This window comes from Sciurus vulgaris, assembly GCF_902686455.1.
Source record: "Sciurus vulgaris genome assembly, chromosome: 6".
NCBI lineage: Eukaryota > Metazoa > Chordata > Mammalia > Rodentia > Sciuridae > Sciurus > Sciurus vulgaris.
This window is the reverse complement of record NC_136466.1, coordinates 116920360-116940904: the sequence shown is the minus strand read 5'-3', so window position 1 is coordinate 116940904 and position 20545 is coordinate 116920360. Positions and strand designations below refer to the sequence as shown.

At 37.4% G+C, this 20545-nt stretch overlaps 1 protein-coding gene across 11 annotated transcripts in view; it reads left to right on the top strand.

The window, feature by feature from the left end:
• MAST4 (microtubule associated serine/threonine kinase family member 4) overlaps positions 1-20545 on the top strand; it is a 556979-nt gene that overhangs the window by 185143 nt on the left and 351291 nt on the right. For all 11 annotated transcript variants that reach the window (XM_079144856.1, XM_079144854.1, XM_079144853.1 and 8 more), the window contains exon 3: positions 1649-1773. In XM_079144856.1, coding sequence (XP_079000982.1) covers positions 1649-1773 — 125 coding nt within the window. The remainder of the gene's footprint in view (positions 1-1648; positions 1774-20545) is intronic.

Below are 20545 nucleotides of genomic sequence, written 5' to 3'. Positions count from 1 at the left end.
CTTCCACGTGGATAGCAGGGAGCAGGTGACAAAAATCAATGTTATCCTATTTTTGCAAGAAAATGTAGGTTGTAGAAAGAAAGTCTGAAGGAAAATCATGGACATGTCCAGAGCCATTTTCTCTGGTGTGATCCTAGGTGATATTTTTCTTTGTATATTTGTGCATTTTCTACTTTGGAATGAAAAGAAAAAAATTCCAACCAGAGTAGATTTTTTTCACTTTGCTACTATTAAAGTTAAATAGCTAGTATCTAGTGTTTTGGTTACACGAGCATCTTAAACAATTCTACATAGTCAATTCTATTATCTCCATTTTAGAGCCTGAGAAAAAGCAAGGCCAAGAGAGGTTGGTTAACTTCCTTCCCCAATGTCCTTCAACTACAGGGGAAGATCTCAAAGGCTGGTCTAGTGTTTATCCAGAGCCTTTACTTTCACTGTGTAATAAGAGAATGAAAGATCAATTTTGGCAAAATAAGATGCCATTTTTCCCTCTGTAATTAAAATATAAATTCTGAAAGCACTTGGGTTAAGTAAATCATTAGATCACTTAACCTGAGCAATTGATGGGAGATGTTCCCAGTTCCTGTGTTTTGCTAGTGTTGGTAGTTAGTAATAGCTGTGATAGTAAACTGGTTAATAGATTATAATAGTTATTAACCAGTGGGATGTGCTTGTTAGGTGCATGCTTAAGGGAAAAAGAAGGAACTAATGGTACTGAAATAAAGCTGGAGTTGTCACAAATCTGGACCTTCTTCCCTATGTTTTTTGGGAAGAAAATGCTCACTCACCCTGTCATCATTCAATAAATGATGGCCAGTCATGTGCTAGTACTGGAGCAAAGCAGAAAAAACATCAGACAGGGACTGTTTTTGCTGAGCTTCATTACTATGTGAATGATTGTGGCCCCCCTAACTTTCCTAGTCAAAAACCTCATTTCTTACATATGAATGTTGGTGTAGTTCCTGTACCAAGGAACTAACGGTGTGAATTGGTTCAGCTGTTTGACTTTTAAAAGCATACACTGTGTATATTAGAGTTCAAGGTTGATGGAAATTGTGCAGTGAACCTAGACTGACATTGATGTCCTGATTTATGCAAATGGTTACCATTATGTATGCTGCAGACACGGTTGGACGGCCACCAGCACTTCAGAGAGGAGCTGGGGAAAGGGGCATCAGCCCCACTTCACCTTGAAAGAGTTCCACCCTTTCCTTTTGTTGGTCATGATCTGTGCTGTAGACTCCTTTTTAGTTGATTCCTAGATCACTTTCTGCATTAGAGTTTTTTAAAGAACATTTATAAACACACATTTATTTCCAGGATGCAAGGAATGTTTTTTGTATTAACATATAGCCTCAACATGTTCCAGTGGAATACACAGATAGGAAACATCACTTGCATCCTACACCGATGAAGCTACATGTGCAGGAGATCAAGAGGTTTGCTTGGGTCTCTGTGGAAAGTCGGGGTCAGAACATGACAGTGAATCTCTTGACTTGAAATAGTTTTTCTCTGCTTTTTAACAACATAATCTAACCCACTACGGCAGAATAGAGAAGATGGCTAGGAAGAGACCCAGCACTGTCACACAACTACTATGGTCTGCCTGTGACTTATAATATCTTTTTTTTTTTTTTAACCCCAACAGGGCGGTACCTCCTTCCAAACGCAGTGGCCGGCCAGGCCTGGCAAGCCTCGGCAGAGACGTCCAACCTCGTGCGCATGCGCAGCCAGGCCCTGGGACAGTCTGCACCCTCGCTCACTGCCAGCCTGGTGAGTGTCCACGTGCGCGGGTCGGGGTGCTCCATCCCGCCTCCTGCCTCTGGTCTACTTACGTTTATTGAGTTTAATTTGGTAGAAACTTACACACATGTGGCACTATGCACAGATTTGGCGATGTGAATTACCTTGCTTTCAGCATGTTAATTTTTGCCGCCGTCCTTCACTTACGGAGTATTTCCATTTGCCCCCGTTTGCCACCCTACTCCCGAAGACATGGAAGTGTTTGTGGCCTTTTTTTTTTTCCTTGACAAAATTTTACTTAATTTCAAACTTATAGAAAAATTATAGGGATAAGATAAATACCCAGAGCTCTGGTTTATCCTATAATGTACATTAAATTAAATAACCTCTTGCTCAGTTTGCTTTGTCATGTTTTCTCTGTGTATGTAAATATGTATCTATGTATGTATGTACATGTGTACATGCACATTCAGATATTTTTGGACTATTTTATTTTTGGTCTCTATATCACATCTCTTTGTTATCACAGTTACCAACTTGAGTAAATTTGTGGCCAACACAAACCTATTATCTACTCAGCCATCTTTATTTCAGTTTAATCAATTGACTCAGTCATGTCTGTTATAGCATTTTACCTCCTCCAGTGTAGGATCCAACTTGTGGTTATGTGTTGTATTTAATTACCTATCTCTTAAGTGTCCTTTAGTCTGGAATGTTTCCATATCCTTTGTCTTTTCTTTCTTTCTTTTTTAAAGTCGTTGAAAACATTTTTTAACCTGTATTTATTTATTCATTTATTATTATGTGGTGCTGAGGATCGAACTCAGCACCTCACACATGCTAGGCAAGCGCTCTACCACTGAGCTCCAACCCCAGCCCTTTGTCTTTTCTGACATAGACATTTTTGTAGAATTTCTTTTAAAGGAACAGTCCTCATATTACATTTCTCTGTTGTTTCCCATGGCGAGATTCAGGTTTTAGCATTTCAGACCAGAATCAGGCACTGGTGATGTGTCCTCAGGGCGTGATGTCCATCTGCCCCTCACTATGATGTTAATTTTGATCATTTAGTCAAGGTGTTGCTCAATTTTTCCACTGTAGTTATGTCTTTTTCCCCTCATAATCTATAAGCAATCTGTGGGGAGATACTCTCAAGGCATGCAAACATGCTTCTCATAAAATATTTCCCCTACATTTACCATCTGTTAGTGATTCTTGCTAGGATCATTCTTTTCTAGGATGCTATAAAATGGTGTGGGCTAGGAGTGTAGCTCAGCGATAAAGTACTTGCCTAACTTACATTCCAACCTCAGCACTGGGGGGAAGAATAAAGTTGGCTTTTTGCATACCAGCACTCTCCATATTTACCAGTTGGCACATGGAATAAATATTTGCATATTTGTTAGCAACATGAACTTGAACTTTCCTTTTCTTCTCCAAGAAGACCTTTATTTTTAAACATAATGCTTATTAAAATTTTTTTCTTTTAAAAAATATTTATTATGATTATTTTGATTCATTGTACACAAATGGGGTACAACTTTCATTTCTCTGGTTGTACACAAAGTAGTGTCACACCATTTGTGTAATCATACATGTACATAGGGTAATGATGTTTGTCTTGTTCTATTATTTTTCCTTCCCCTGCCTATTAGTTTTGTTGTTAGTGGTCATCTTGCTTCTCTATCTGAAACTTCCACTCAGCTTAGAAATCTGTGCAAGTTAGTCTTTACATTGGTGGTAGAGTTGTATGGCATGAAAATAGAGTTTTAAACATCTTTTGCTGATTTTTATTATTGTAAATAATATGTATTTTACAATAAATATGTAATGTGTGTTACTGTAAATAACATGTCTTTTTAAATTTATTGATACTAAATTATACTGGGTATTTGAGAATCTTACAATAATGTACTAAGATTTGATTTAGTGTTTTTTTTTTTTGTTTTTTTTTGTACCAGGGATTAAACTCAGGGACACTTAACCACTGAGCCACATTCCCAGCCCCTCTTTATTTTTTATTTTGTGTCAGAGTCTTGATAAATTGCTTAGGGCTTCATTAAGTTACTGAGGCTGGCTTTGAACTTGCAATCCTCCTGCCTCAGCCTCCCGAGCTGCTGGGATTACAGATGTGTGCTACAACACCCAGCTCTGAGATTTGGTTGTGGTCCAGCCTCTAGTGCTGCTTTTTCCATTAAGTAATTGTATAAATGTAGGCAGATCACTTAGTTTCTCAAATTTTATCACCTCATCTGCAACAGCAAGATGAAAAGATGTATTAAACTATGAAGTCCCTTTCAACTCTGAAATTCCCTGATTTTACTTTTAGAATAATTAAGGCTCTGAATTATGGAATAATTATCTCCAGAGAAATGTTTCTTTTAGGATATCTTGTGACTTCAAAATTAACAATTATCCTTAAGCAAAAAGTCATCTTTTTCCTGATGGGACCTTTTTTTTTCCTTCCATGGTACTGGGGATTGAAGCCAGGACTTGGCACATGCTAGGCAATCACTGTACCATTGAGCTATATCCCTAACCTTGGGACTTATTTTTAAAGACACACTTAAAGCAGTGATAGATGGCATTTTCCACCATCCCATCCCCCTGTCCAAAGTGACTTTTTCTCCTTGGGGAATTTTGTTAAAAGCTTATTTGACTGTAAGAATTTACTTTTTTAAGAGGAAAATACCTTACAATTCATGCCTTTTTTGACGAAAGTGTTTTTCAGCCACTGTAATACTATGCTTAACACACAAATAGTAACCTTTTAAGCTTATTGCCAAGTAAATCATCCTGATTAAAACAACACTGTCACCATGTATTGTATCTTATTACCTAATAGTGGTAGTCACATATCCAGATACAGATGCTGATTTAATCATTGTTAAAATGCGTGTCAGGCCACCTACCCTATTTGGGAATAGGATACCAAAATAACAACTACTAATAGAAAGCATGAGAAGAGCATTGCTTGAAATTTGTCAGATGACTTTGTTATTAAAGAATGACTTAAATTATTAGCTGATATACCTGCAAGTTTTATGTTTATAGTGTTTGCTTATGATCAACTGGAGAAAATGCTGAGATATCATATAGAACAACTGTTATAGTTGACAGGCATGTAACAAGTCCAAACTAGGAATATTAATATGTCTGTTATTATCATGTTATGGGTAAATCTGGGCACAGAAGCCAGAATATAATTGGATTTACTGAAAGATAGTGAAGATTGAACATTTAACCCTCATCATATCTTTCCCTTCAGAGGATTCTTTAATTCCTAACTGTAGTCTATGGAAAACTCTTCATCCCCCACCTTCTGTTACATAAGGGCAGCAGCAGCCAGAGGAGAGCTGCCCAGCTGAGCACCATCTTGATTTCCTTGTCTTCTGCTGTGATGTTTCAGTGTGTCACTGTGATGTTTAAATATGTCTCTCAGGAACAAATTAATAGTCTTTTTTTGCTGTTAGGATCCGTGGTAGGACCACATAGCTAAAAGGATATTAAAGTTTTATCTACTCATATTTCTAAAATGTTTGAATTACGTCTAAATTATGTCTGCAGATTACAACTAACAGATTTGCTAGAAAAATGATGCTGAAGAGGTGGAGACTGACATATATTAGAACTCTTGTTTTGTTCTTCTCCTCTTCACTTTGGTTTACAAGGAAGCTGAAGTTTGTGGAGGTACATTGCACAGTAGAGCATACCCCACTGACTGATCCTGTCCTCCTGGCCACCTTTCCTACACAGCAGCCCCATCTTAGAACTGTAAGTCATCTTCTCCCCAATTCCCTTAGCATTTATCATGGGTACACCTTTTGGTTCTTTGAGTGTCTGATTGATATGGCCCTGCTAGACTGTAAGCTCCTGGAGGGCAGAATTCTAACCTGACTGATTTTTCTATTCCTCACTGCTCTTAGCACAATGCTTTGTATATAGAAGACATTCATAAATAATGTTGAAGAAATAAATAATTACTCCTAGAAAAGTGACACACTCCTTTAGTTGCAAGGAGAGAATAGTGGTGTGACTCTGTGCCTTAATGGGTGACCTGGTAAGACCATCCATTTAAACCTCTCTGGTTTGCTTTTCAGTGTGCATCTTACAAGTACCATTAGCCTTAAAGTTCATGTGATTTAATTCCACATCTACTGCTCAAAAAAAAAAAAAAAAAAAAATGTCAATGAAATTGTGAAGAGCTTATCATTGGCCATATTCAAGGAAGTTTCATTAATCTGCTTTTAAGCAATCATGATTAGAGTCACATTGGTTTAAATATTTTGTCAATTTATTGAGTAAGTTGGAGCAATATGCATGTTCAAGTGTGAAAGAATTAGAAAAATAAGGGATCAAAATGGTTTATGTCCAGGGGACAGCATTATTCTTGGTATAACAGGATTCCATGCTCCACTACAACAACATTTGAGAAAAGTGTAGACCCTCCACCTGATAGGTATTAATATGTTAGTAAGATATAAATGAAGGCCTTGTGGTTTGGTACATATGAATTTTAGTAAATGCATGACCTATAGTGATTTAAATGCCATAGGCAAACTTGAAGGTAATGCTAACTACCTTCTCAAGGAGGAGATTAATTCCTAGCCTGAAGTATCTAGTTTTCCTTGGCAGTGCTAAATCTAGTTGTGTTCCCTCTTCCAGACACATTGGGCATTTCAGATAAATGGCGTGTTGCCAATTCATCCTAAGTAGCCTGGTAGCTGGCAGAATACATGCTCAGCCAGTGTCCGCCTGCTGGGACACCAGCCGGGAGTGCTGATGAAGTGTCAGATGTATACTTCATATACATTAATCTGAAGAGAGGAAAACCCATTTTCCCATTTGCTTCCTCCATCTTTCTGTCCCTCCCCACACACATAGGTAGTTTATCAAAGAAGTCATAGTCGTCAGAAGCGGTGGGATTTGTACAGATGCTGCTTTCTGGCAAGAAAGATGGAAATTTTAGGAGGCAAAAGCAGGACCAGTGGCAACTTATTTCTTGGTAGGAAAATAAAGTTGTAAACTCTGATGACTGGAGCTTAGAAATGGTATATGTGGCCATCATAAGAAATATTCACCACTTTTGTGCTTTGAAGTAATGGATGGCAGAAAGACTGTGAAAATTAGTTTCCAGTATTTTTCTCCAGTTTGGTTTGATTTGAATAATGTGCCTCATATGTTTCATTTGTGTGAAAGTCACATCCATGTTCTAGCTCACTGGGGTCTTCCTTGACCATGTGTTTGAAACTGTTCTTTATATTGCTTGCTACACATTCCATTCCCTCATTTTTCTTCATGCCACCTTCAAATATACCCATGTCATTTGCTTATTTTATTTATAGTCATCCCTCAGTGTCCATGCAGGACTGGTTCCTTGGATACCCATTTGAATACTAAGATTGGAGTATGCTGAAGTCCCTTGTATAAAATGTACTAGTAGTCGCATGTAGCCTATGCGATGCTCCCATGTTCTTAAAGCAGCTCTGCATTAATGACAGTACCTAAAAGCAATGTAAATTCTAGGTAAATAGTTATTACTCACTATAGTTTAGGGAAAAGGAGTGTACATGTGCAGTATGGTTATAATTTTTTCAAATATCTTTTCTCTGTGTTTGGTTGAATTCAAGGATGCAGAATCCTTGGTTAAGAAAGATGGACTATATATCTCTTACTACTTTGTAAGTTTCATGAGGAAGAGCTATTTTTTCTATTTTCCCAGTTATTTCTAATGTACCTGGAATAATGTATGGTACATGGTAGGTGCTCATTGAACTTGATAAATGTATAAATAAATGTATTTCTTTTTTGTAATTTCCAGTGCCCTGAAACTGGTTCTGGTCTATTTATTTACTTTTTGTTTTTAATCTGTGATAAATATTTTTTGGTTTATGTTATATAGGTTAACTGAGAAGCTGTTCTTCAAGCTAGGGAGATGCTAACTATGGAAATTATATTTAGGAATTAAGCTAAAGTAATTGGTTGGAAAGCGAGAGTGAGGGGAGAAAGAAGAGTGGTTAAGAGCATGGGCTGCTGGAGATCAACTCCAGATTCTACCATTTGTTAGTCTCAGTTAGGGCTAATTGTGTGGCCTCTGTTTATCCATCTGTGAAAGGAGCTCATGGTTATCATAGCCTTATAACCCATAAAGAGGGTCATAAGGCTATGACAGTTGGTGCTACGTTGTTAATACGGTCACGACAACCATGCAGCACTTTATACCATGCCTGTCACTTGGGAAGTGCAATCATCAGTGTCCCTGGGGTTGGCTGGAAATGTTTCTTGGAGGTTGTGAGGTGGGCTTAGCTCGCATGGTATTATCAGAGGGGAGGAAAACAAGCACTTTCCCCTCATTTGGTTGGATTTGGGGTGGAATTTAACCTTTTTGTCCTCCCTTGCATGATAAGGGTCTTGCTTGTTGTTCCTTTGTCCCCCATCTTTGCTCAAAATTGGCCAACTGAACAAACTGGAACACATAACTTTTTTAAACAGGCAAGGTGCTTTGAAATAGTTTTTCAATTTTTAAATATTAGGTTAAGTGTTATAATAGTCTTTTTCTTCAGTGGCTGTCATTTGACATTGTATCCATTTCTTTTAATGGAAAAATTATATTTCATGATGTACTATAAATATTAAAACCAAACTATTTAAACTGTAATATATTCAAAGAGCCTTGATGAATATTCATCTTTTCCATTTGCAAAAATGCATTATGAGGAGTCAGGGAAAATTCACTAAACATATGCAAAAGTGTATTTTTCCTTTTTAATTCATTCAGAATGTGGAGACATAATGTCAGCATTTATTTAGGGCACAGACTTTATTTGCAGTCATTTAATATTATATCAATACTTCATTAGCCTTATAGCTCAAAAACAAAAACCTGTTCTGAAGTCCAATTAGTTGACTCCAAGAGAGTGTCTGTTAAATATTGATGTAGGAACAGTTGAATGCCCTTGGATAAATTGCTTAACAAAAGTTACAGAATATATCTATGAATTTGCATTTCTCCATGGCCATTATGACTCAATTTAAAGGCTGCATAATATTCCAGTGCATAGGTTTATCATAATTTATTAAGCTATTTCTCTCTTTAGGTTATTTCCAAGTTTTTCCTATTGCAAATAATGGTGATGAGCAGACTTTTAAAAAGTTCTTGTTCACCTCTAATTATTAATTAGTTAGGGTAGATTTTTACAGTGGGATTAGTGGGACAAAAAATATAAGCATTGTTGAAGTTTTCCACAGCTTTTGCTAAATTGCTCCTATGAATGCTGTTCAAATTCATACTTCTAATTACTAGGAAAGTGCAGCTCACTGCACTTGATCCAGCAGTTAATATTATCTTCAAAAATAACATAAAAACTTTTCTGGTTTCTTTGTTGAAAAATAATTACTCTTTGAAATCTATGCTTTAATGAAGTTGATATAGTTACTTGACATGTTGAACTCCTACACTGAAGCCAGCAGATAAGGCAATGAAAAATATGAAATTAGGGTTATCTGTGCTTCCTCTTATACTGTCTACCTTCCATTCCCTAAATCAGCTTACCATACCAACTGTTGGTAACCTGTATTGCTCTTGGGATAAAGGAACTGCTAAGTGTGATTACAGTGTGTGTTGCTGAAGGCATTATTCCACAGTTCAGAATTTTTTTCATCTGGAAAGTAGTAATCTCAATTGTGAAATAGTGCCTTCAGCTGTGGACATTATAATCAGAGTCTCAGGAGTGCTTGTATTCCAGGAGTAATACATCTCATAGTTATTACCCTCTGAGCTAGGTTCTGTTTATAGTGAAGGGATGAATTTTCATAACTCAGTGCTGAAATAGCAGTAGGGAGCCCTGAGCAGATTATTATAGGTCAGGCCTAATCCATGAAGATAAATCTCATTATAGGCTCACCTGGGCCCATCCATGGAGTAGCTGGTTTAACATGAGTCTGTAAATCAAAGATCAGCTTAAAAGTGTACTATAAAATTCTCACCATAATCCAACTACTTGCCTCTATGAAGAGATACTTTAAGTGCGCGTCCTTAGCTAAACATGCCCGTGTGCTCAGAGGATAATTAGCAAACAATAAAAAAAGGACATTGTGAGTCAATCTACGAATGAATGAAGAACTGTGGATTTTGGAGAGAGATTTTTTTTTTCTCAGATGATGAAATTCCTCCCAGAGTAGTGACATCAAACTTCCAGCGTCTTAGTGTTCTTTTAGTTTTGTGACAATGAGAAAGTGTTCATTATCTCACATATGTGTTGTATTTCCAGGGAAGGATGGGGCCCCTGCTGGAGGGTGTGCTTGGACAGACCAGTCAGGTGGACTTTGTATTGTCAAGGGCATTTGAGAAGTCAGTGTGGTGAATGGTGTCTGCACATATTCTATGGGATTTAAAGACTAGAAATGCATGTCGTCTTTTCATGGCTTACCGTCACAAAAGGAAGCAAAGCCAACTTATAACAGCAATACTACATATGTGAACATGTGTGTGTGTTAAAGCTTAGTTTTCATTTATCCAAGCATTGTACCTCTCCAGGTGCCAGTCAACTTACTTGCCACACTAAAGAGATGATCCATGGGTGGTAAATTGCTTGTGCCTCAGATGTCTTATTCTTATTCTTAGCATCAAGAACGGTGCCTGTTAAGTAGTTAGTACTTAGAAGATGGTTCATTTTTAGTGGAGGTTGAAGAGGTCTTAATTCTAAATTACAGTATTTTCCAAGACTCCTGGTGTGCTATTTCCTGGAGCAGAGCCTAGTTAAATGCTCAGTCTAACAGGGATTTTATTGGCTTCTGTTGTGTGTGGAGATGATTAAGATAAAGGTGTCAAGTAGTCATGGTAGCCATTATGGAGGTGCCCTTTGGTGCAGTGGTGGACAGGTACCACTTGGGGTCTCCTGGGGTGGTACAGCTTGTCCTTTTTGGTGTCCTTTTGCCCCCATGGTAAAATTTAAGCTTCTGCCCTTTGCCTTTTTACTCACAAATATGACTCTGCCATGCAGAAGAAACCAAGAAACTAAAAGTAATTAGACAGTAGTGTGTAGGAGGAAAGGTATTAAGATATAACATTTCCGGTTTTTGGAAAAATGAAAAATTATTATTATATTTCATAGACTTCTTAGGAAATTACTGAGTGTTATGGCTCTGGAAGAGCAACACACTTCAATACCTTTCCAGACAAGTTTCTCTAGGCACACTTTTGTATCTAGCACAATGGGGGTAGTATTGGTAATTATATTATTCCTGGTTTGTTGGCACCTGAAGCATCAATCTGGTGTTGGCTTCTGAATCAGTGTTTTCCCTACCATGCTCATTTTTCAGTTCATTGACTATTAATGGCATCCCTATTATACAACTAGTTTTAAAACCTTTATAGAAAAGATGTAACACATGGTCTTGCTTTTGAGGAGCTTGTAAACCTGGTTGAAAAAAAGCCTCCTGAGAAATCAGAGAACAGGGTGGAAGATAACAACATACTGCATGGTTTACAGCAGGGACAGTTTCATGGAAGCAGGAGAATGACTTGGTCTGTGGTCTCTGGAAAAGCTTTGCAACTGGACTTGAGTTTTAAAAGCTGAGTGGGACTTAGTTAAGCAAGCTTCTGTGCACAGAGGAGCTGTGTACCAAGTGGAATGGGTTGTGGGTGGTAAAGTCGAGGTGATGATGGTGTTTCTTCTTACAGGACGCTTCTGGCAGAGTCAGGAAGACAAAGCAACACATGAAAGCTCAGAAGCTCCTGGGTTATCAATGATGAATGATTTCTGACTTGATCACAACCCTGGAACACCACTGCCAACACAGATGTCTCCTAGTTAAATGGGTGTTTGTGTGAGGTGGATAGGAGCCCTTGATCACCCAATCAAGTGATTCCTTTGTATTTAGGAATGTCCAAGGTGAAAAACATGATATCTTCAGGTATTTTAGTCAAAAGGAAATAGGCCTGTATTTTTATTAGATTCATTGACTAATTGTTGATAATGGCCTACTGGGTTGTGAAAAGACTTCTTTGTGATCTCATGCTGTATTAATCTGCCTTTATGTGAAGAATGGAATAGTATATAAAACACAATTTAGCTATTTGTGATAAATCCATTTATTGTTCAGGGCATATCAGCTTCCTTTTGAGTGTAAGTGTGTGGTGCTGGGGATTGAACCCAGGACATTTCACATGCTAGGCAAGCACTAACACTGAGCTACGTCTCCAGTCCCAGATTCCTTGGTTCTTTTAAATATTTTAAACCATAGATGCTGAGTAGCAGGGGGCAAGTAACAGTAAAGTTGTAAATCCCTGGCTCAAGTTTTGCTAAAACTTCATGTTAGGAACAATCATCATTTCCAGACTTCCTGCTTCTTCTGCCAGTTTGTTTCTTTAGAGCCCTGATTTCTTCCATCTTCCTTTTACCTATTTTTCTTTGAACCTTTCTTTCCATCTAAGATGATTTTCCACTAAAACTTGATTTTTTTCTCTGGCTGATGTGTATTCTGAATAGTCTTTAAGAATTGAAGATTCTACCTTATTGTTTCCACCATAGAATTCTGCATTCATAAAGTAATATTTGGGCTCTAATTTGTCATGGTTTTATATATCTCCTCAAGATAATGGGTATGCAGCCAGGCACAGTGGCACACTCCTGTAATCCCAGAGGATTGGGAGGCTGAGGCAGGAGGATCGCAAGTTCAGAGCTAGCCTCAGCAACTTAGTGAGGCCCTAAGCAACTCAGCAAGATCCTGTCTCTAAATAAACTATAATTTATGTATGATTTATCAAAGTGCACAAATGCATTCTATTGTCATTTATAACTAATTAGAACAAATAAAAAATGCAATCATAAAAAAAATGTGTGGGGATGTGGCTCAATGGTTAAGTGCCCGTAGGTTCAATCCCCCATACCGAAAAAAGAAAAAAGAAAATAGGTATTTGTTTATCATTCTTTTGGCAAGAAATCATGTCTGTCTAGAAATTTTAACAATGAAATATTTCTTCATTTCATGAAACCAACTTGCTTTTCTTTGATAATAGATGCCCCTTCTTTGCTTATGTGGTACTTATCTAGGTATGTTTATTTCTTATTGGTTTATGTAAATCTAAGACATTTTTTTGTTCACACACGCAGTGTTTTTTAAAAAGCAGTTTTAGCCTGCCTGATAAATAATGTGATAGTGATATATCACTTTGTCCCTCCTGTTTACAAAACTCCAATGACACAGTAATTAACTACACTTTAAGAAATTTATTTTTTTCCCATTTTGTGGAAAACATTCATTCTCTTGACAGATTCATTTGATGGAAGGTCAAGAGGTTTCATTTTTAAATGTGTATAAACTTTGGCAGAGTAACTTTGGCTGTTGTGAACCACCTGCCATTTGCCAAGGGACATCAGATTCCTCTTCAGTCCTTCCTTGTTCTGAAAAGAAAGTACTTCTCCATGCAATTGTCCTCTGTTGGGTAAGTACCTGTCTGCACTGTAGCTCATGGTATTGCTTCTTCCCTGACCTTACCCATTCTCACCCCAATCCTAGGTCCATTACCCTCCTTTGAATTGTACATATCTGATTTTTTTGGGGGGAGGGACCATGTTGGAGATTGAACCCAGGGTCGTATACCTGGTAGGCAAGTGCTCTACCACCAAAGCTGCATCTGTAGCTCTTTAGAATTGTGCGGATCTGCAGCTAAACTTGTCTTCTCCCCTTTCCTCTTTGTTCCCAGTTGTCCTGATTTCCTAAAGAGACAGGAAAATGAATTTAGTTGTTGAAGGTGTGAGTCTAGGACACTTTGTTGAGGGGCTCTAGAAATTACAGTAGATAAAGTATCATGGACTTAGCACTTGTCTGTGCCCACCGCACCTGTATATGTTTTAATTGACTTTTGAGAGTCTTGCTTTTGAAAGTGAATCCTGGAACTGGGGAATTTTATGATAGAACAGAATTTGGGCCACGCTGTTCCCCTTGCCGGGAGAGATCATGCTCTACAGTGGCCCTTATCTAAATTGTGATCGTTTTTAAAAGCATTTGATTTAGAATTTAATTACTGTAGGCAGTTTAGAGTAGGTTAAGAGCATGAGCTCCTGAGTCTGACTCCTGGGTTGGAATCTTGACTGTATCACTTGCTAGATTCATGACCTTGACCAAGAAGTGTAACCTTGTGGCACCTCTGACCAATGGGAATATTAATAATACCTATTGTGTGTGGTGGTTGCTGGAGTCAAGCGAGGTCATACATGCAATGTTGTCTTCTTGGAAGCATAAGAAGAGCACAATACATTTTAACTGTTATTTATTATCATCTTGGATAAGAGGATTTAATTTACAAAGTCAGGGAAGCTAGGTTTTATTAAATGTATATCTGAAGTTTATGGTTTAAAGAAGTGACAGAGTTGGCATTGTAAAATCAGCTTCTCTGTGATTTAGATGACTGCTGGGGTATCATGTTTTCCACAGGATAATTTATAAGGTGCAAAACTTGCTTGAAATCAGAAAGGATAATAGGACATTTTTAACATGGGTAAGGGATGAAGCCATTAAGAAAATAAAAAGGTGACCAGGATTAATAAAAGAAAGAAACCCAACTTCATTCTCCTTCCCATTGGATGACAGAAAAGACTTCCCAGGGTCCCAGTCTTTGTGAATCTTCTTTTTGTATCAAAAATATGACTTGTACAGAAGTCTTTCTTTTGCACTGACATATTGCACACCACTTACCACACTCCCTGTATATTTGGATCTTTATTAAAATAATTTTTACAGAAAATGTTGCTAATATTTCTGGGTTTTTTTTTTCCCCCCAGCTTTCCAAATTTTGCTGTTGCTTACCCAGATATAACACGGAGGATGCCTGGGGCCTCTAACATTTTTGCTGGCTCACTCTATCAACAAAGCATTTTTGAGTATATATCCCTAATATATGAATGTATTTCAAAATGATTTTTATGTACAGGCAGGTGGTTTAAAAATTATTTTAACACACCTGTGAATCTCCACTAGAAAACCACCAGGGAGGGCATTTACTGTAGGGTTTCAGCAAGAACTTAGAGGCAATGGAGTTTGCTAAGTGTTAACCATTTAGTTGCCATGTCTGGGGAGTTCTGGGGTAAGGGATGGGGGAGATAGAGTTCCCTTGGAGTGTTTGAGGGTATAGCTGTTTGACCACCAAGGAGGAAGTATTTTAACCACATCAGCATCGGTGCTTATCAGCTGTGTTTCTGCTTGAGAATCAACTTACAAAATGCTCTAAAACCAATGACAACAACAAAAAAAAGATTAAAAAATGGAAACTGAAGTTCTAATATTTTCCCCCTAAACTTCAGTTAAGTATATTATTGTGGTACCCATACCTCAATTTGTAAACCTCTGAAATAAGCTATGGGGTCACCTTCTAAATCTTCCAAAGTATAGCTTTATTGATTAAAAAGAGTTTTGAATATTCAGTGAGGCTGACTCTTTTTTCCTTTTTGAAAAGGTTTATTTTTTTTAAATCAGAAAGAATAGCAGATCTTTGTTACACGTGTCATTAACCGTCACAAAATTGACCCAAGTGTTGACAGTCATTGTGGGAATGTTTTTGAGGCTAATTATGTTAATTAGAATGTAACATACCAGTAATTGCATGTATTCAAACATTATACCACCACTTTTTCTGTTTTCTTCTCCAGATGTAAGACATTCATTTGTTGCTTGAAAAGCTGCAGAATTATAGCTAAGATAACAAATAATTGCCAGAAAATAAAATTGGCTCTTTAGAAATATGCCCTAATTGGTTAGCTATGTAAGAGAAAGTAACAAATGTTAGCATGTTAAGCATATAAATTAGGACCATTGCTTATGAAATCCTTAGTTTTGGGCTTTTCATTTAAATAAGCCTTCTTATTGCAATTAATATTATCGTTTGGTTTATGACCCTTAAAAATATATTCCCTTTCAGCACTTTTTGCCATTCTAATTTAGCTTTTTTATACATGTTAGATGATTTGCAATTTAGATTTTAATTTGATTCCCATTCTTTAAAATGCCATTTTTCTTGTATTTCATTTTTATTTAAAGCATGATTCTCTCTGTATTCATGGAAGCTAGGCATAAACAAACTACTAGAAAAATCAAGCTATTAAGTGAGCTGAGAACATAAAACATTTTAATAGGAATTTCACATAACTAAACTAAGTATTTGAGAGCACAACCAGAGAGTTATGGCTCTTTGGAAACAAACTTTATGGGACACGGTGTTCTTAATTTACCCTCTGTTATAGTTCTTTAAAAAATAGCATTTCTGTTGTTGACTTTAAATCCTCTCCATTTCTTGCATATGTAGAGGGCAAATATGGCTTTACCTGATGATTTGTGGACCATGTCTGCACGGAAACAGAATTTTGGTCTCTGTAGTTTTTTAAAGGTTTTGAGTATAATTTATATTTCTATTGAGAATGTTCATCTTCTAATTAAGTATGTTGAGTATTGTTTTCTTTCCAGTTGTGACCCACCTGAATCAGCCTGACACTTTTGGTGCCATGACTAACTCTCTGGGATACGCAGTATACCCTTCTCAGTTAAGTGGGCTCAGGGTGTGACTCCATAGTGATGTTCTCCGAGGAGCAGTCTTTTCCTTGACCTCCCTTACAGTAGTCATTGTGTTGTTCTGCTTGCATGTATTGGGTTCTGCCTGGTGTTCTACTGAGATCTTTATTGAATGTTTGGGTGGCTACTGTCTGTCATCCTTAGCACACAGGCCCTATGTCTTGCTTTATTTACTAACTGTTCCTCAAAACATAGCAGATGTTGAAAAAGACCGGTGTGTTCAAGGTTGGTAAACTTAGGACTGAATTCTAGTAATGACCTTTCTTGGATCTAATTCTGGGCAGTTGTTACTTCACCTCACGGAGTCCTCTTGGCTCCATTAATAAGTGGGAATGAGGAATCCTGAGAACACACTGGAACAATTAAAGGACACAATTCATATAAGAGCAAACTGCCAAGTATTTCTTTGTACACTTTTCTGTAGATGTGATTCTGTTTCTGGGGGCTTTATTCTTTAATTGGCCCATCTGCCTGTCCCTGTGCCCACATCACACTTTCTTAATTACTGTAATTTCATCACCAGTCTTAATAACTGGTCAAGAAAGTTCCCTTATGTCATTGTCGTTCTTCAAGAGTGGTGGCTCTTTTGGGCCCATTTATCTTTCGTATAAATTTGCTCGTGAAATTCTGCAAGTTGATTGAAATTTTGATTAAAATTACATTAAATCCGTAGATCAATTTGGGGAAATTGACATTTTTATGATGTTGAGTTTTACTATTCTAGAACATGGTATATTGCCCTATTAACTTAGGACTTCTTTAATGTTTTTCAATAAGGTTTTATTTTTTATAGAAAGAATTTGTATACCATTAGATTTATTCTTAGGGACTTCAAATAATATCCTTTAATAACCAACATTCCTACAAGTTTGCTAATATATAGGAATTCAGTTGGCTTTTGGATATTACCTTTTAATTTAATAAAGCTTGGTAATTTTGGAGAGGAGATTTGGAGGGGAGTTATAGATAATGAAGACCTACAAAAAAATAACAGCTTTAATTTTTACTTTTCCAACCTTTTAGTTTCATTTCATTTTTATCCACCAGGACTTCGAATAGGAGTAGTAATAACATACATCCTTAACTTTCTCTTCATCCTAAAGAGGATACTTCACACATTTCATATTAAGTATGATAAATGATGTGGGTTTTTTTAAAAATTTTTAAGTTCTGTATCAGGTGAAGAATGTGCCTTTTCTTGTTTGCCTAGATTTTTAAAAAATGCTTTTTTTACATGTGGTGACGGTCATTAATCTTACATTTTTTGAGAAAAATACTTGGTCATGATAAATTGCTTTAAAAAATACATGTCTCCATTCAGTTCACTAAAACTTTTTTTTAAAAAAAGATTTTTCCATCTGCATTCCTAAGTGGTATTAGCTCATAATTTTCCTTTATTGTACTATTTTTGTCTGGTTGAATATTAAGATAGGTAAGCTGAACAAAATAAATTAGGAGTGTATGCCAGCCAGCTCTTTTGGCAGTGATGCTGTAAAATGAATCACAGTTTCTCGGGGCATAACTCCTAAGTGTTTACTTCTTGCTTTGGGTGTGTGGGTTGGCTGGAGTGACTTAGCTATGGACTGGGGTGGCTTCCACTCAACTCTGCAGGTCAGGTTCATGCCTGAAGGTTGTGCCTCCCTCTGGGACTCACGCTGAAGGGCAGCACTCATCTGTGATGTCCTTCTCACCCTGGAGCTGGACCACCCCAGAGTGATAAGCATGAATACGACTTCTTAAGGATAAGATTTGAACTGACAACTGTCACTTCTGTCCATTGGCCACAGCTAGCACCATGGCAGAGTCAGGCATCAGTGAGGTGGGAAGTGAATACCCACTGTGGATGTTCAGTGGACAGGTGTGACTATTTACTAAACCATAATTTTCTCTACCTGGGGGAATGTTTCCTCTTTTCTGGAAGAGTTTGCGAAAGAACAGATTGATCTCTTTCTTGACTCTTCTAAACGTTGCCTATATAGGCCATCTGAACTTGATATTTTCTTTGTAGGGGAATTTTTGACTGATTCAAATTTTTATTGCTAGTAAGGCTATTAAGATGTTTACATTTCTTCTTAGTTGGGTATTTTGTGATTTTGTGGAAATTCAATTATTAATAATTTTCAAAACTCTCAGCTCTGTGTGGCATCTTCAGTTCTGAGTCCTTTTCATTCTTACTCTTGTTTGGTGGCATCTTCTCGCCTTTTTTTCCCTCTGGATTACTTTTGCTGGAGGGTTGTCTTGTTAATATTGAATGGCTTTCTGGATTTCATGTCATGCTTAGAAAGGTATTTTTTCTTCTTAGAGTCTAACAATACTATCTCATATTTTCCTCTGATGTCTTTATGATGTAATGTTTAATGTTTAAATCTCTATCTAGGGCTTATTTTTGTTAAGCAGTATAAGAGCAATTTTCCTTTTTATTGTTTCTCCAAGCAGTCACCCAGTTATCCCAGCACCATTACTGAACAAACTCTTTTTATTCCTAACCTATATACTATCCTATACAAGAAGTATTATGCAATATATAATAGTTATATAATAAAATATCACCAAGTAGGTTAGAGGTCTGTCTCTTAACTCTGTTCTGTTCCTTTGATTTGATTGTCTTCCTCTGTTTATATAAAAAAAATATGATTCCTGAAGTTTTATGTTATGTTTGTCATCTAATAGAATAGGTAGGGAAGCCTCATGACTCCTAGTAAAATTTATTTCCAGTTACATTTAAAAGATTTTTCCCTTTCACCACCCCCACCCACTATTTTAACATTTCTCTTTCTCTGTAAGTAACATCTTTATTTTCTTTGAAAGTCTTGAGAAAAAGGACACCCCTTGAGAAAATATTAAAGAGCAGCTACTTTTATAAAACCAGAGTCCTTTGGGCTGTCAGTGGGAAGACTTACTTCTCCCCTTGTCTGGTTTCTGTGTTCACCTCCTACACTGTGCACTCCTACACTGGGGTGCTAATGTGGCTAGTTCTCCTGGAGTTTTTTTGACAGAACAGAACTCTGGATTTGCTAATCCCAGGAACAGGATTCACTGATTACTACTGCCTGACAACTTGGATCAGGTGGGAGCAGGTCTCCATAGGCTGGGGATATTTTCAGAGCAAGAGCTGGGACTGTGTGGCCAGCCACCCACTGCCTGCAGAAATTCACCTCTTTTGCCAATCTCAAGGGCTACTTGTCTTGATTTGATGAAGGGAGAGATCAGACTTCCTTGTAGCTTATAGTTGTGAGCTTGGAAATGCCACCAACTGCTGCAATAGCTCTAGAATGGTCTCTGCTCTGGAAACTAATTTCTTGCTGACAGTATCATAAGAGCCAACCAAAGAAGTGAGAAGTTATTGACTGTGCACCACTTTTCTGGGACAAGCTGTTTTCCCAAACTGCCTCCATCCTGAGTTATAGAACATCCTCTGCCTCTCGTGCTGATGAGAGTGATGTGCTTTGAGGGGGAGGGGCCCTGACACACACCAGGAGTAATTCCCCTCATCCATCATGTCTGACAACTCTTGGATTCCTCTCCTGTCAGAGCAGGGAGAGGCTTGGACAGGATTGAATGGCCCCCACTTGTCTGGCATTTTAAACAAATCTGCATCTGATATGAAATTAACTAGATGCAGCTGAAGTTGCTGGTGACAAGAGTCCTCAATAAAATCAGAAGCTTATAACCTGTCCCACCAGGCTGACAGTTGTCACCAACTTGCATTTGAATTATGGCCATCATCTGCGCCCCGACAGTGCTGAAAGCTTTCAGTGAAGAGGGAAAGACTTGGAATCTGCGATCACAGCTAATAAAATCATGTCTTTGATCAGGTAGAACTTAATTTAGCATCCTATGTTGGGATCTTAGATCTAGTTATCACTTAGGAACTTCAGGATTAGGTAACATCTGCATCATTTTGTATTTTAATAAGTGAAGTTTAACTCATTTCTATTGTGAGAAAATAAATTCTAGTAGAAAGTTTGGGAAATTTTCTTCAGTCATGCATAGTATTCAACCATTCTCGAAGTCTTTTCTCCTAACATAGTCCTCTTATCTTCTTGTGCATCTCGGTAACTTGGGGTAGGAAATGTGCATTTTTCATTACTTACAGCTCTTGTTTTCCCCAGGGTGTCAGTCTTGGACTGAGTTTCATATCCCTTTTATTTTCTTGTCTATCTGATTTTAATTCCTCCCTTTGGCTTTCTCTCTAACCTCATTTTCCTTTTCTGTAGTTCATAACTCTGGAGGTCTG